General features: G+C 37.5%; 1 protein-coding gene across 1 annotated transcript in view; it reads left to right on the top strand.

Annotated features, from left to right (window-relative positions):
- Positions 1 to 17,209, top strand: part of LOC103528412 (connector enhancer of kinase suppressor of ras 2) — a 155,775-nt gene that overhangs the window by 113,687 nt on the left and 24,879 nt on the right. The window contains exons 15-16 of the mRNA XM_030449060.1: positions 7,370 to 7,404; positions 15,882 to 15,930. Of these exons, the coding sequence (XP_030304920.1) occupies positions 7,370 to 7,404; positions 15,882 to 15,930 (84 nt within the window). The remainder of the gene's footprint in view (positions 1 to 7,369; positions 7,405 to 15,881; positions 15,931 to 17,209) is intronic.

Genomic DNA, 17,209 nt, shown 5'->3' with positions numbered 1-17,209 from the left:
ATTTTACTCATGCTCCTACCATTTGGGAGCAGACTGATGCATTCTCATGTACAGAGTGGTAGCTTCAAAGTGTTTTGTGCTCAGCCTGCAGTATCTTCAGGGCAGGGTTTGACTGAAAAAAGCTTATTTGCTCTCATATTTGAGATGGAAGCTTTCAAAGTTGTATTTATTTTCTAATCATGGTGAATTTCCTAGAAACACACCAGAGAAAGAAACAAGAGTTGTAGCAATTTTCTTTGGACTTTTTCATTTGTAGCTTCTAATTGGTGCTCCTCTCTGGTCAAAATCTTGGGAGATGACTTTTATTTTCAACAAGCCTGAGAAGGGTCACTTTAGGGGTGAAATCCAGCCCATGATTCATCTCTGTTGCTGCAAGGTGTCAGCACTTGATAGTTGAAGATCAGACACTTTTATTCTGTCTCCAGGAAATTTAAGTTTCATTTTTCTACCCTGCCTAAAGTTAGTGTTTTTGGAAAGGTAGAAAGTCTTTTCCCCCAACTTAAGAGAAAGTCAAGTAGCTTAAAAATCAGGTGATGTTTATGCTTTATTTTACTCTTTAATTATTGAGCAGGAGATGTTTATTCTTCCTGAAGATATATTATCTTGCACAATTTCCATACCATCAAATGAGCTTTGTGTTCTGCAAAGCAGTTTGCAAATCGTTCTACAAAGAAAAATAATTGCATATTATAGATAAAATATATCTTAAATTTTGCAGTAGTATAACATGCAGTTTCAGTTTATTTTTTTTCACTTTTTTTCTGTTTAAGTTGCTGTGAATTGGAGCAGTTATTGACTCTGTGGCTTTCATTTTATATGAAAAGAAATGAGGGTATTTGAAGCATATGATAATTAGCAGTATGAGAACAAAGTAAGTATGAAAAAATAACCTAATGACAGAACTTGTCAGCTGGAAAAGCTCTGAAGGAAATGCAGGAAGCTGGAAAGTTGGTGTCATGGGAGGAGAGAACCTTGCAGGTGGTGGTTGGTCTACCCAAAAAGTCAGAGCAGTACCTATTTCACAAACTCTAATGTGACATGCAGTAATCACAGAAGAGGATGCATATAAAATCATTATTCATGGACTGACAGAGTGGTATAAATTCCTTTATCACCATGAAATCAGAATATCTCAGGCACTTAGTCAACTCCCTTATAAATACAGAGGAGGAACTGAGTCGACAAATATACAGGAGCTGCTGACACAGATTTTGTGGCTTCTTGCCAGAACAGAATCATTCATGTTAACAGCCTCTTTCCACTTAAAATACTGAAAGAATTCTGAAAAATGAAGCAAAAAATTGTTTGGTGTATCTATCCTGAAAGATGGTTACCCGCAGTGAAAATGCTAAATATGAAAGAAAATTTAATGGCATTTTTATATCAAAAAGGAAGAGAAAAATAGCAGACAGCTGTGCCCCTAGATAGATATCTGGGCTTTGTGTAGATCATCTCATTTCCCTAATATCTAAAGGTGTTCATAAGGTTTTGAAATGTATTTACTTACTTGGATAATGAGATTTTATTCTATCAAGAACTTATTCTTGATTATGGTTAAATAAAAGATAATTTTGAATTTTACTTAACCAAATCACTACAAAAGAGCTTTTGCTACTTTCTTATAAAAAATAATTTTCAAAAAGGATTTCTCTGAGGTCAGCAAAGTCCTCCTTGCTTTTCTGCTCTCTGTTTTGTTTTCTCAGCTGCTTGGATGCAGTACTGGCAGATGACAAATCTACTTTTGCTTTTTAGTTGTTTGTGGGGTTTTTGTGATTTGTTATAATCAAATTTCCATTAATTCCTCTGCACATAACACATGACTTGAAAAACCTTTGGATATCGATCAAAATTGCAACCCAAATAAATGCTTTGGGAGATGGAAATTATAATCTTAAACAGGATCTGAATAATCTTTAGTAAAGGGAAGGTGATAATGCCTTGTAAATGAACAGGCATGGCATGATGGAAGGAGAAATTGAGATACATGGTGACACTTAGCCATTGCTTTCTTTTCTAAGCACTTATATAAATGTGTATATAAAAAAAAAAAAAAGGGCTCTTACTCTTACAGTAGTGTAAATTACCAGACACAAACATGAGAAGTTTTACAAAATTGGTAATTGCATAGATTCACCACTAGATTAATGCTTTGGAAGGCATGTTGATTTGGAACCTGAAATTAAACAATTAGACTGATTCCCTAAGTTGCTGTGAGGATGCAGATTCACTATATAAAATGGATATTTAGGTAGTGCAATATTGGCAGTATGCCCAGGATGTAAACTGATGCATAAAGCTATGTGGCAGTGAACTATTGCTGTCAAGGAACACTGCCCCTTTCAGGAGATATTTATAACACTAATTTAATCAATATGCAATTCTGTGATGCATGTGACAGAATCCAAGGAAGAGTCAATTACTATTAAGAAGGCTGTTATAATTAATTATTAATCATTAGAGTATTTCTTAGAACACAAGTTTGTATGTTGACTAATGCCTCACTTCTGAAGTGACATTGTTTACCAGATTAAGCCTAAATAGTGAGGCACATGTAAATTCCACAAAAGTATATCCATTCTAGCATTCCTAAAATACACTTAAAACCTGAATATGTTTTTATTTTGCATTACCAAAGTGCTTTCTGAAGAAAATGATCAATTAGGACCCCTGCACAGCAGAGCTGATGTACATGAGAAACTTTTTATTCTACATTTTCCCCCATAAAACAAAACCCAAGAAGTCTTGAATGGAAAACACATTCCCTCTTTCAAGCCATGTTCAGGATTTTAAAAATCTCTGGTGAGCTGTACACTTTCCACTGCTCAGTTCCATTTTCCACTATGGGAACCAGCTCCTCTTTAAAAGGAATACTGAAGCTGTTCTTCTAGGCTCAGGCTGGAAACCCACATGATGTCCAATTTCAGATTTCCACTCTGGTTGGAAGCTCTGAAATTTAATTTGCTGGTTACTACATTAAATTCTCAAATAAGGTAATAATCTCTCATCTGGTTTTACTTGGTGATAAGTGTTCTGGGCCTATTATCTACAAAGTAATGAGATATTCTGATTTGTAGGATCATAGATTAAGAAATTGGATTATAAACCATTGAATCTCCGGAATTTTTTGTGAATTAGAATTCAGTGTGTAGAATAGACTTAATTTTTAATGGATTTTCAAACTGATTCTTTTATTTCAACTCCCTACATAGTAAAATGGAAATAATGGCTGCTCTAGGGTAGTTATTAAGAATGTTATGGCAGTAGTCACTTTTGATTTTAAAGATAATTTGAAGCATTATGGTTGCTTAGGGTTAGTCATAGCTTCACAGCACTTGTTTAACTTGCTTTTTATTTCCTTCCTGCTGATCACAGGAAGTTGGTAATGCATGCCTTTTAGCACAGAGTGATGTAAATGCTATTTAACTGTTCTTGGAGCTGCAGAAGGCAGCTTGACAAATTACATCAAGCTTAATGGCACATGCTGAGATCTAAAATGTGTGCAAAACCAATGTAGATCTGTTCCTCTGTAATGCATACATGCTGGGATGTGCCAGATGTTCCAGACACTTTTTTTTGGATGATAGGCAGTCTGAGTGCTACTGTGATATGTATAATAACAAAGATAATCTGGGAAAATCATATACACTCAGCTCCATATGACTGGAGGAGGTTTTTTATTGCCAGTTTTGCAGGGAAATTGCTCTCATTTTATTTCTTCCTTCTTGATTTTGCAGGGAGAAACAAGTGTGAATCATAGAATGGTTTGGGGGTGAAGGGACCTTAAAGCTCATCCATTTCCAACCCCCCTGAATGGACAGGGACACCTCCCACTACACCAAGCTGCTCCAAGCCCCATCCAACCTGGCCTTGAGCAGGAGCAGTTCTGAGGCTCAGCTGAGGTATCAGCATCTCCACCATTTGTTGTAAGACCTCTCCTGAGCTCCAGCCATGCAGAATTTCAGGACAGGGACAGGAATTTTGGCTGGAGCTCCCAGCAGTGGGTAGGACTGCTGCATTTCCACTGGTCTGTGATACCTGCTCCAGCAATCCAGCCCTGGGCCAGGCTGTGTTTAATGCTTGCTTTTAAGTATTTACTCCTTTCAGCTGTCATATTGTGATGCTTTGCAGCAGAGCAGTCATGAGACTGCCTTTATCCAAGCATACACAATGTTTTCAGGAGTAATTTTGCTGTATTAGAGCACATGTAAATTATGTTATTCTGCAGTCTTCAAACAAACCACTAGAAACAAGCAGTGGAAGTTAGCAAATGAAGCATTCATTAAGCCACTGTATTCTCAGGTGTAAATTGCAGCTTGTAAAGCATTCTGGGGTCCTTTGGCTTCAGAAAGTTGTAATAGAGCTAAGGCTTAGTGTACTGTAAACAGATGGATGGCTTTTTTTTATTTTTTCAGGCTATCAAAGAAAAAGTATTTTATTTCTGATTTTGTATCTGTAGGCTAAAGATAAATTCAAGTCATTCCAATGGATATGATTCAGCATTTATTCATGAATGGCAGCTACCTCTGCTATGATTTCTACCATAATTCCCATATTTGTCATCCTGAAGAATGTACCACATGCAAATACGCAAACTCAGCTTCCTTGTAACACAAACACCATCTCTCCTGTTGCTGACAGAAGGCTCAGCATGGAGGAGGACAGCAGACTCAGGAGTCTCCCTTTCCTCAGACCTTGGTCCTTGTCTTTTCCCTTCTCCTGCTCAGCAAGATTTCTGCCTTCCCCAGCAGGAGAATGAGGTTTTGCAGGAGAGAGTCCTGTGGAGAGCAGACTGATGGGCAGCCTGTGCCTAGAGGAATAGGGAAAGTAAGAAAAAGGATGGATTGGACTCTCTTTTTGCTTGGGTGAGTGGGTTGGTGAGGACAAAGGCAGACTTTGGCCAACATACAACACAGTTTATTCACCATTCTGACTTGTCCTTTTGGACTATAATTTCTTTTACTCCATGAGACAAATTTTGTTAGCCACAGGGCAGACTTTCCTTTAGACATTCTTTTAAATACATTTTTGAACTCTTGTATAACCTGGGATAGCTTCTCCTTTGGATGTAACATATTTCAAAAATGGAACTTGCATTCTGTAATAATTTTTCCTGTGTATTCAATGGGTCAATAAGCATCAGCCCCTTGAGACAGAGAGATAAGTGAAGCCCCTGGCAACCAGGCTACTGTTTCACTTTTGAACAAACATAATGTAAAGAAATGCTTAGGATAATGAATATGTGAGCTAAGGAAGCAGGGGAAGAAATAATTTTTGTAGTGCATTCAATATATGACTATAGAAGTATAGAACAACATTTATGATAGAAGGAAAAGAATTTTTTTACAGCTGAATAAAAGACATCAAGATGGAATTAATATATTGCATTGAAGCATTGAGATTAGTGTGTCACTATCAAACTATTCTAGTTTCATTACCCACTGTTCTCTCCCACTAGAAAACTCCATCTGAACAACAACTTGGCAATGTTTTCAGTCTTTGCAGTTCAGGATACTTTTGTTTTCTATGATTTATGTCATTTCTTTACATCTTAGGAGCAAACATGCCTTTACATTATGGAATCCTGACTCAAGGAAACCATTTTTTGGTTATCAGTTATTTATAGAAATTTCAGGTGAAGAGGAGTTTCTGCAGAATTAGCTTTAGGAGAGCATCATCAGATCTGCTTGTTAGACTGTCTAGGCCTTATTCTCCTTTCATTCCTACTTGTGCAAGTCAGAAAATAGATCCACTACAATCCCTAGGGCTACTTACATGTGAAGCTGAGTCTAAAGAAGGATGATAGGTGCCAGTGACCTGAATTTCACAGAATTTTTGCTTTATAGTCTGTGGCAGCATCACCAGACTTGTGCCTCTTGAGCCTCCCATGTGTCTACTTGTCAGGAAAGTGGCCTTTTAGTAAAATGAAGCAAAGTTACAGTTTGGGAACTAGGTTAAGGCCATTTGTTTTCCAAATATCAGGGACATAACAAGGTTACACAAGGAAATGAATTATCGCTGTATGCACACATGGACAGAAATGCCAGCATGTGGCTTTTTCTGTGTGTGTGCTCAGAAATCCTTTGACTGGTTGGCATTTCAAACCAGCAACTGGATTGTACTCAGTGATAGCTTCTGTGGAGATAAAAATTCAGCCAAAGAAAAGGTCATATGCATGACCATCTGTGTAAATCTGTAGTAATCCCTAGTGCAAAATCAGTCGGAGTCTTTACCAATCTTTAATGATCAGCCCAGTGATCACTGCAGGGGTAGTTAGGACACTTCAGGTACTGACTTCCTGATCCACTTTGGACTGGTTGTCAGTACCTTCAGTTGCCTGATGGGCTGCAAATAAATCTTTGCCACCAGCAAACCAAATGTAGGTTCACTGTGTTCCTATGGCAGGCTGATTCTCCTCTGGGTATGAGGAATAGCTTGGATAAAAAGGAATGTTTAGGAGAAAAGGAGAAGAAAAAGGAAAAGAAAAAAGTTGGGTAGATCGACATGGTCCTGCTCAGGGGAAAGTGTCTCTCTGATCTTGGGCTAGATAAATACTCCAAGGTGTGATCAACCATCTGACAGCAGGGCTAAAGCAGTGATAAAAAACCACAGACTTATACTTGGGAAAAAAAGTACAATCTGTTTCTGGTTTGGTTATTCAGGAAGCATTTAGAGCAGAAGAGTTTTCAAGTGCAAATTTCTGGGTTTATTAACAAACACATGTTGCTTTTAAAACATATGTTTTTGTAATTTCAAGATGAAAGGCTGTTTTTTAGCTGTGGGAAAGCTTTTCCATCAGAAAGCTTGATTTAAAGTAACAAAAATGGACTGAATTATATTTTTAATCCTCAACCACTTACTGCTAAAAGTTCATTTCCAAACCACCAAGGAATAACCAATGTAGTAGATGAAGTTATATAAAGCTATGTAAGAATGGTTTTAAAGTTTTTATGACAGGTTCATCATTGCTCTTCAAATCTTCTCCAGTCTGTTCTTTTAAAATTCTGTGTTCTATATTGCTGTATTTGTACTTTACATTTAACAAACTCCCTTCCAAATATTAACATTTTTGCAGGCATTGACATCCTCACACATTTTTCACTCCCTCTGCCTTTTAAAGAGCTTTGATCACAATTACATAGCAGCTGAAAGTATAAGTGCAGATGCAAGTTGTTTTAAACATGATCTTCATTGTGAAATAGCATTTAGTTAGAAACTGAAATACATTTTCCATTTCCTTTTCCTCAGAGTTACAGAATGACTGCTGTGGTTTAATTCTGTGACTTCTTTTGCTGCAGAGACCTCAATGCTGAGTGCACCAAGGAAGTGCAGACTTCAGTTGTTCTTAATGCTGTTTGTTTTTCTTCTACAGAGAGCAGGGGACACAGTCAGTGGAGACACTGAAAGGTAATTTCTTCTGTTATTCTGAACTGAAATATATTCATAATCTTCCTATAAATAGTTTTTACTTGTTTGCTTTTAGAAATGTAGGCATGATGTCTGAGGAAAAAAATTTCAGGATTTAGTGATGAAAGCATTAATATCATTTAGCAAATCTCACAGCTTTCATTTTGCTAACTTCACCCCATATAAATATAAATTACAGAGTTTGAAAAAAAAAAAATCACAGAAATCACAGAGCCTTAGAGGTTGGAAATGATGCTGAGGGATCATTGAGTCCAACCCCCTTGCCAGAGCAGGACCACCAAGTGTAGTTGAAATACTTCAAATAGAAGTTTATTAAAGATTAGTGGTGTGAAAAATTATATTACTACAACACAGTAGGTGTTTCCCCCCCATCCTTTTTTCTTTTTCTTTTTTTTTTTTTTTTTTAATTTTGAAATTTGATACTTTAGAATCACTCTGAGGGTGAAAAGCATAATACATGTCTAGCATGATACTTTGAGAACAGAGGCAGAACTTTTCAACGAACTTCTAAATGCTACCTCAGTTTGTACAAAATTACTGATTACATTTGTGGCTCATATTGATAAAGACAATGGATACTTCAGTTTGTCCCTTAAAGCTGAATTAATTCTAATAAATACAATAGTGATTTTGTCTTTGTTGCCTTTGCAGTTTATCTGGTGATGTATGTCATGTTCTGGTTGCATCCAATAAGTTGTATTAAAAGAATAAGTCTGAAATAACAGATATTTGGTAACATAGAATGTCATATTTACACTTAAATGGAATCTCTTCATATGGATAGTTAGCCTTTTTCACACCTTTTCATCCTACATATGGCCTACACCTATTTAAAAAGCTAAACCATGCACTGTATATAAAATAATTACACTTGGAATGCTTTCAATCTAATGGATTTACAATTTATGATGAATTTTTCAGTGCTCTAAGTGCCACTGCCTTACAGCTCGAGGTCTGAGTAGCACAGCACTCATTGCTGATCACCAAACACATCACCTTGTGCCAGCTTTTTCAGGACTCTCAGCATTTTTACCTCTTTATATGTGCATCAAAACATCAAACTTCATTTCAAAGGCAGTGTCAGTGGTAAGAATTTACTGCTGGAAATCACAGATCCCTCTCTCAAAAAAGCCATACTTCTCACTCCTTTTTTTGGTCTTCCTTCTCCACACCCCTAGTTTCTTGCAGCCACAAGGAATTTTGTTCTTCCTAGACTAAAGTGTGCCTGGTTATTCCAAATGGTTTGCACATGCTCAGTTTGGCAGGGACATTACCATCCAGATGGAACATCCTTGGTGAACAGGACACAAGTCTCTATTGGACATCTGCCCAGAGATATTTTTCTGGGACATATGACTTGATGAGATTTTGGCAAAATTGCATATAACCCCCACCCAGTTCTTTTACATTTTTATATATTTTCATATATTTATATTGACTTCTTTTTATATTTTTTGTAGAATCACTCTCCCATATATTTAAAATTTCAGGTCCAAAAGCAAGGCTCTATTATTTCTTTTCATTTTGTTGGAAAATATTTTGAAAAGAGGCAGAGTTATATCTCCCGAATACAAATATTTCAGGTATTTATCCAACATAATCAGGTTTTGGAGAGTGCAAGGCAGATTGTATGGATGGATTCATGTCATTTGGGTGAAACAGCATTATCTTCATTAGCTTTACAGTTTCCTATCAGGCTTCTGTTACATGTTTGCATCCTTTAAAAAATTAACTAAAACAGAAGAAAGCCATTTCTTGCACACAGGAGTCACTGCATGCTGCAGGGAGTATACACTGAGAACACCAGCAGCTACATGAGAAATACAAACCCACAAGACTACAGGATGTTACTATGAATATCCACCTTTTCACATGCTTCAAGCCAGTAGAATGTAATGCAAGTCTAGCAGTTTTATTGGGTTTTTTTTTCAGCCTAGAGCAGAAGGGAGTGAGAGATTTCTGCATTTCAACTCTGGTCTCTTCCCAACTCTTTTGGCACATCTATATCACATCCTTCCCCCAGCACTACACACAGGGCAAGACTTTCCCCATTCCTGCAGAAAACTCCACACCCCTCATTAAAAAAGGTCCCTTTACCCAGTTAACTCTGCCCCTGTCTGACCCATGCAGAAAATCTGAGCTCTACTTTTAAACAGTCTTGTGGCTAGAAAAGTAGGGCAGCCACAGGCAAGTTGTGACTTCTGAGCAGGTGTCATGGTTGCAGAAATTATGCTCTGCAACTGGGGGTGGAATCAAGGCAAATGTGAGTGTTCTGAGGTTCCAGGGAGACAGAAGAAGTGGCTGATTAGTTGTCCTTTTTACCAGAAACGATTTCCCCTCTTGGGTATTGATTCACAAATGAGAGAGAGGAAATGGGCATCCAACTTGTAATCCCTGCTGCAGCCTTTTTTGCAGACATTTGACTGTGTCTAATATCTGTGGTCTTTGGTTTTCATTTAACTTAAGGAATCTTAGTTTTTTGTATTTTGTTTTGTTTTGTTTTGGGTTTTTTTGGTAGTAGGAAAACTTGACATCTGTGAATTCTAGACATTCATGTGTGATGTAACCATGACATCATTACAGAGACCTTCGCTTTGTAGCTCTTTGCTAAGCTAACCACACAGGCAAGGCAGAAGGGGGTTCTATCATTCATACCTAACATAACTGCTACTTGAATAAACAGGTTTTATGACAATTTCCACTCAGTTTCCATGTGCAAATGCTGCTCAGGTGCTTTTTCCTAACATGTCTTTGTAAATATTAATGCTTAAATATAGTTTTAACCAGGTCAACAGTGGCACATTTGGAAAGTTCTGGTTGGTTGGTTGGTTGGTTGGTTGGTTCGTTCTAGTTGTGGTTAATGCTAGGGTAAGAAATAAATAGTTTTAAAATAAATTTTAGTCCTGATCTTGTTTTGTCAGCTTTGCAGGTCCAGATCCACCTGTGCTGCAGGGACTGCAGAACAGCACAGAAGCTTCTGAGCTGGCTGATGCTTGAAGTATCAAGTGATAGCCTCTAGCAGAGTTCTGAGCCAGCATGGAGCTAAGAAGGGATTTCAAATCCTACTACAAAATACTTAATAATTAATTTGCAATGAGAATTTACTTGTTGAGATAGGGATATGTTACATAAGCTATGGAGGTTGTAATAACCTAAATATGAATCATGAATCCAGGCAAGGGGGTTGCAAATGCACTCCTGTAGCCAAACATATTTGCTACACATCTGTTCTTGTGAGCAGCCATCAGCAAGTTTCATATTGTACCTACAATACTTTTGTAGACAAATGCATTTTCTACTATGCTGAATTTTTGATTTATTTTATTTTGCTTAAGTCAATTATGGTGGCCTTGACCATGAGCTGCAACCAGATTGCACTTGGAGTAACTCAGAACATGAGACAGGAAGGTTGAAGAGAGCTTTGCATGTCCCTTGCATCTAAAAATTTACATCCCCCAAGTAAGAGCAGGATGAGAGGGGTCATTTTCTTGCTGATCACAGGATGTGTGAATCCTCAAGCCCTCTGTGGTTTGAATCACCCACCCCACATTTCTACACATCCAGGTAGCAGCAGGGACTAACAGGAGATTCTCAAATACTCTTGGACATCACATGAAATCTTCTCTTAATCAGATATCTGTGCTGTGTATTTGAGCTCCTTCATTTAAGTAACCTTATGAAACAGGAGCCATCCAACAGAGAACTAAGAAAAGCTCTTAAAATAATCTGTTTATGGACTGTGCATCAACTGGGAAATTCCACACAGGTCCCCAGTGTGAATGCTCAGAGCATGTTGTACCATGACAGAACATGAACTGCACAGCCCAGTGTTTTATACTCACTGATCTCTCTGCCACGATTAAATTCTGGCAAATGGTAATTTATTTATTTTTTAACATATTGCTTAACCTTTATAGAGTTAAAAAGAAAAAAATCAAATAAACTACCATTGTCTAAAATTATTATTTAAACAATGATAAATAAATGTGAGCAGTTTGTTATTCCTTGAACCATTTTATATTTCTTCTATGCATCACTGCCAGAGTAGAAAGTTAAAAACAGTCAACACTATAGACTGTAACTGTTACAGATACCAAAAGTGAGGTGACAGGTAAGTCACAGTCACTGTAATTATTCTTGTTTCTAGACTATATTCATTCATTCACTGGGATTTATTATCTCTATCCTGTCACCTGTGAAGAAGGCAAAATGTTAGCAATCTAATAAGATAGATCAGTTTGTTCTGATACAGTTATAATTTTCATTTAGTGTTGGATTTAATGATCATGAAGGTAATAGAAAGGGAATTGAGATAATTAAGAGCACTGATAATGTGTAAGAGCCATTCTACTTGATTTTCTTTCTGAGCATTGCTTACATGATCAAATCAGGTTTAAATCAGCCCTTCTTTTCAGTAGATATTCTCCAAATTTTTCAAACTAAACCACTACTCCTTACTAGAGTTTATGGGACAAAGATGTGTTGTTATCTTTCTGTGTCAGAAAATGAAAAACATGTTCCTCAAAAGGGAAAGAGGAATGAGTGCCAGTGTGAAGGTGGCATTCAGCTTAGTGATGCTGCTTTTGTGGAGAAATAGCAACTCACTCCTCTTGACTGTAAGAGGAATTGCTGTGAGAACAGAAAGTGCAGGATATTCAGGACTCCAGTGATGCTCCTGAATGGATATAACTGCTCTGGGGGTGTGCAGCTGCTGTGATGGTTTCACATATAATTCAAATATAATACAAATATTATAATACATTCACACATAATACAAGTATTCAGTATTTGGTTGGTGACAGTTCTCAGTGTTTATGAGAAATCTTTCGCCAGGTCTGTCTTTACATCCTGATTCTTGCAGCTTGTATCCAATGCCTTGAACTGGAATACTGGACTTCTGCTATTTCTAGGGTTTTCCATTCTAATTTGTTTTCTAGAGATTCATTATCACTGTTTTCTAATCACACAACACTGTTTCTCATTCGAAAGGTTGATTACAAATTCCATCACTAGGTTTGCCCTTCATTTACATGTCCTTTAAGATGCAAATTAGAACCTACCACACCTGCTCAAGTGCTTTAAAGTCTCTGTGTTTTGTTTCTACCTAGGTGAAAGTCATTCCATCTTTTTTTAGCTCATTCTTGTTGATCTTTCCACTCCAAACCTTTGTTCAGCTTCAGCATTCTGACTGAATACTGAGCCAGTGTGCAGCTAGGGCTGAGACCAGAGAGAGATTGGATTTAACCTTCATCTCTTCTTGCTTTTTAGTGCCTTTATTTCTAATTCTTCTTCCCTGTTTGTATTTGTTTCAGTTTGCTTGCAACATGCATTTTGGTCATAATTCTGAAGAAGATGTAAGGAGGGAGGCAGCCCTTATATCCACAGACATTCCAGTATTTGACACACAGCTGAGGAGAGTGTATCAGAGCTCAGGGTAGACATTGCTGAAGTCTTCTATATTTCTGTCAAATTGGAGTAGCTCAGAAACCAACTGGAGGGAAGTTGTGTGTAGAATAAGTATTTTAGAATGAGATTTATTATAAAATCAAATTTCAGTTACAGTTTTGCTGTTATTTGCTCTGCGTTTTGCCTTTTTAAATGTCACATTATGCAATGAAAGTTTTGCAAACAACCCGAAAGAACTTTTTTATTTGTTATTGTTTTTTTAAAATTCATATAAGTTACTCTTGAGTGGTTGGTCATCTTTTTTTTTAGATTCTGCAGTTTCCTTCAAAAGCAGTATTGTACATAAACAAGAAAACAAGCATTTAGTAGATCAAGTACTTTAATTGTTTTGAGAAGTATCTGCCCAGACCATTCCAACCCTCTCACTCCTCATTCCTTTCTGGTTCATCTCACCCCCACCCTTCACACCCTCTTTCATTCTTTTCCCTTCCACCTCTGTAAAAACTGTTTTTCTAAAAAGAAAGGTGAGGAATAACTCAACCAAACATGATCCAGAGCTTTTCAACCAGAGTAGACAACTCAGGAGGGTTTCTCTGTGTCTACATTAATTGGTTCTGCCACATTCACACTGCTAATTTTCTTGTCTGGAGAGAGGACAAGAGCATTATTCTGTGGTCTATAGATCTGAATATGTAGGGAATAATTAGATTCAAGGAGGAGTATTTGATAGTTAAACCTTAAAAGAAAACACAGTAAAATCACTTCCTGCAGCCTGTTGAAAACTGTCCCCAAATTAAACACAAATAAGCTCACTGGGGGCAGAGCACCTATTGCTGTCCCTTCAGAAGATGCCAACTTCTGGAGAGCTGTCAGAGCCTGACTGCAGACTCCTTCTCCAACTTTACAGCATTTTTCCTGGTGAGAGTCTGTGATTACAGGGAGAAGATGCATTATTATGTTTGCATTGAAGCAAATAAAACTTGACTAGGGACTTTTCAGATAAAAACACAGATGTTTTATTCATATTGTATATTGGCTGAGAGAAAGAAAGGGAGCATTGAAGCTGACACTTTCCAGATGGGTCAAAGCCATGATTAAAGAAACAGACCAGAAATCAGGGGGGGGAATGCCCAGCAGGACTAGAGTACATTTATGGCATTCTCATGGGTAGGCAGAAATGGAGCACTAATGACAAAAATCTGCCTGGCACGTTTTGGGTGTCTGTCCATTCCTTTAGCACATGTTGGAAGCTCAACTTTTGGGGATTTCATTTGTTTCTTTTGATCCTTGCAGTCTAGAAACAGCTCAGAACTTCTAAGTCATGCCTATTAACTTTTATGATTTTAATGTTTTGCATCCCATCTTTTACTGCAGTCTGGAAATGTCCTGTGACCAATAGATCCTTTTAACTGACACTGAAGTTGTTGTTTTTCATGGTAAATTTGATTTCTCATAATGATGGAAATTATTGAGTGAGAATTCCTCTTTCTGTCTTTTTGACTTAGGAAAGATGTTGTTGTTATTATTATAAGACCAAGAGAACTTGGGAGTATGTCAAACATGTCCCCAAACCGTTTACTCCTTTTTCCTTTTTCTCCATTTCCTTTCCCATTCTTGCACTCCTTTTCTATATATAGGACATAAACAAAAATACATTTTTAAGGTTTTCCCACTTCTCGTTTTTCTTACTTCAGAAAATGAGGAGAACTTGGTTGTCTAAGAATTTCTGTGCTAGATCAGGCCAAGCTAACCCTGATTCATTGTCCTGTTTCCATCAGTGGCCAAGACTGTTTGCAAGTGCCTGAGGGAAAGCCTCTGGTGATGCTTTTTTCTCTGCCCTTCAGCCTCCTGGAGCTGAGCAGTGTGCCAGTTTCTCCAGTACAGGGATATGGATGTAAAAAAAGCCCAACAACAAAACTCTAGCAGCAGATGGAGCCTGCATTTGAAGTCAGTTTGGGAAAGTTAACTTGGGGTTCATTTTGTTGCTAAGATTTTCTGTTCTTTACATCAGAATTGTTCCTGGGGCCACAGGCAGTGGTCACCAAGCTTCCCTCCAATGGCAAATGTAACTGGAATTCCTTGTCTGCCAGCCCAGAAAACTCTGTTAGAACACCAACACCACAAAAATATCCTGGGTCTCTGATGATCTCAACTTTAACTTCTAAACAGCTGTGGTCTTTGTGAATTTCCTGGGTTTAAGTGCTTCCAGAATATGAAAGAGGGAAAGGTGGGGAAAAAAAAACAGAACAAAAGAAGGTATTGGGCTTTCTCTGTGCATCCCTGAGAGTTGTGTCAGATTGGTCTTGGTAGTTACTTACTTATTACTGTCTGGGTGTTTAGACATGTGCTTACATCCAGCTAACAGTAACTGAAAGGAAGACACACGCTAAGCAGTAATTTGGGTTATCCTTGGCTTGATTCTGTAATAACAGGGGAAGAAACCAATTTTGCAATACACAGAACACATACGGGTGGGTCTTAAATGTCAAAATCAGTCCAAATCCATATCTGTAAGCTGCTACATTTTAAAATGCAAATTACTCTTTAAACAAAATGGTCATGGTATTTCTACATTTTTCCTATTTAAAATCTGTACATTTTTCCATCCTAGTCTGGACACTAGGGATCCACTATACCCCTGAATGATGTTGGTGCTGAAAGAAAAGCACAGGATTTAGCCCTGCAACAAAGATCCTGTGATTTATGTGTCCTGAGACTCAAGTCTCAAAGACAAAGTAATTGTTTTTGTTTCCTTTGGATCCTAGCTAATCAGGGTTGAGTATTTTTAGGCCAGTGATTGAATCAGAACCAGGTCTTCTCAGATGATTCATGTGTTCCTTAAGACAGAATATTAAGAATAGGTTTGCTCTTTTCATTGCAAGCAATTTCTAAAGGGTCTTCCATTTTAAATTCTGTATTTTCACTAACTTTGACAAATGATTATGCATTTCCAAATGTGTATTTGCACATGTAGAGTGTGTGTGTATGTGCACTAGTCATTCTCATGATTTTTTCCTGCAGTTACTTATATTTCTTCCTCTCTGTCCTAGATATGCAAGTTCTGCCATTGATCGTCAAGGAAGCACATCCATGAGGAAGGTAATGATTTGTGAATGTACTCCTAAAAAGTACCCCAACAATCCAATTCATTGTCATATTTCTTTAAAGATACTTAAGATACCAAAAACCTTGAAAGTTTTCTGTTATGAAACACTGTAAAAATAAAAAAAAATAGGAATCATTTCCTCATTCAGAAAAACTGGCTACTGCAACCACAGGAGGTCAGTGGGTATTGCAGTTTTTAGTTTAATAAGAACTTGAGCTTATTTTCAAGGTTTGGGAGGAAAATCAGAGAAACTAAGTTGGAAGGGACCTCTGGAGGGAAGATGCTCCTGAAGGCAAATGCAACTAAAAAAATAATCTTAAAATATTTAAATAGTACTCATAGTATTGTGTTGCATTTCATTGTGTCACATGGGATTAAGATTTTCAAAGATTTTTGTGATACAGCTTTTGAAGATCTTCAATGAAAAACATCTAGACATTATTATTTAGTATTTTGTAAGTATTTCATACAAAGAGCAAACAACAGAACCTTCCTGTATTTCCTGCCTATTTCTTTATTCCAACTTAGCACTTTTCCACTAAGTTGGTGCTAAATAACTTTATCATCCAGCCCAACCTTACACATCATCTGAGGAAATCAGTGTGTGCCCTGTGACTTGGGCACTTTGCAACTGAATGCACCAGTGGCTGTGTTTGGAACTTGTAAATGGATTTCCTTAAAGCCTCCTCAGGCCCAAAATAGCAGAGACAGAGACAACCAGGTTTGCATTGATAGCTTTGGTTCCCTTCATCCTGACAGGTCACTGAAGCTCTTGGTCTCCAGGGCATTTTTCACGTGTAGCATAACTTTTCATTTGGTGATTCTGGGACAGCACTGCTCCTACTACACCAGGATTATTTGAGGTCTCATTAATTTAGCTTCATGTAGCACAGCTGCAATTCTGTCATCACTTTTTTTTCCCATCATGTGCTTCTTTTTAGGGTGAGGTGTGCTTCTTTTTAGGGTGTGCATTTGGTGTGACATTCTACTTTGTGGTTTTTGAGATGAGATCTTAAATGCTGACAACCACAGTGTCTTCTCATATCCTCTCTCTGTTTCCCACAGCAACTCTGAGTCATTTTGAAGTTGTGAGTTCTGGCTGTTTTCTTACAGTGTTTACCACAAAGTTAATTATACAGTAGTGCCTTTATCTCTCAGAAAATGCAGCTTGAATTTTGTAAGTTAGTGGTGCTTATTAGGTACCTATTCCCAAGGTGTTGTGAGCCTTTTGCTTTCTGTAGTTTTCTTGCTTTGGTTTTATTGTGCATAAAC

The sequence above is a fragment of the Calypte anna genome, chromosome 4 (genome assembly GCF_003957555.1).
Source record: "Calypte anna isolate BGI_N300 chromosome 4, bCalAnn1_v1.p, whole genome shotgun sequence".
In the NCBI taxonomy this organism is placed as follows: domain Eukaryota; kingdom Metazoa; phylum Chordata; class Aves; order Apodiformes; family Trochilidae; genus Calypte; species Calypte anna.
Note: the sequence above shows the minus strand (reverse complement) of the source record. Positions and strands in the feature narration are given on the sequence as shown.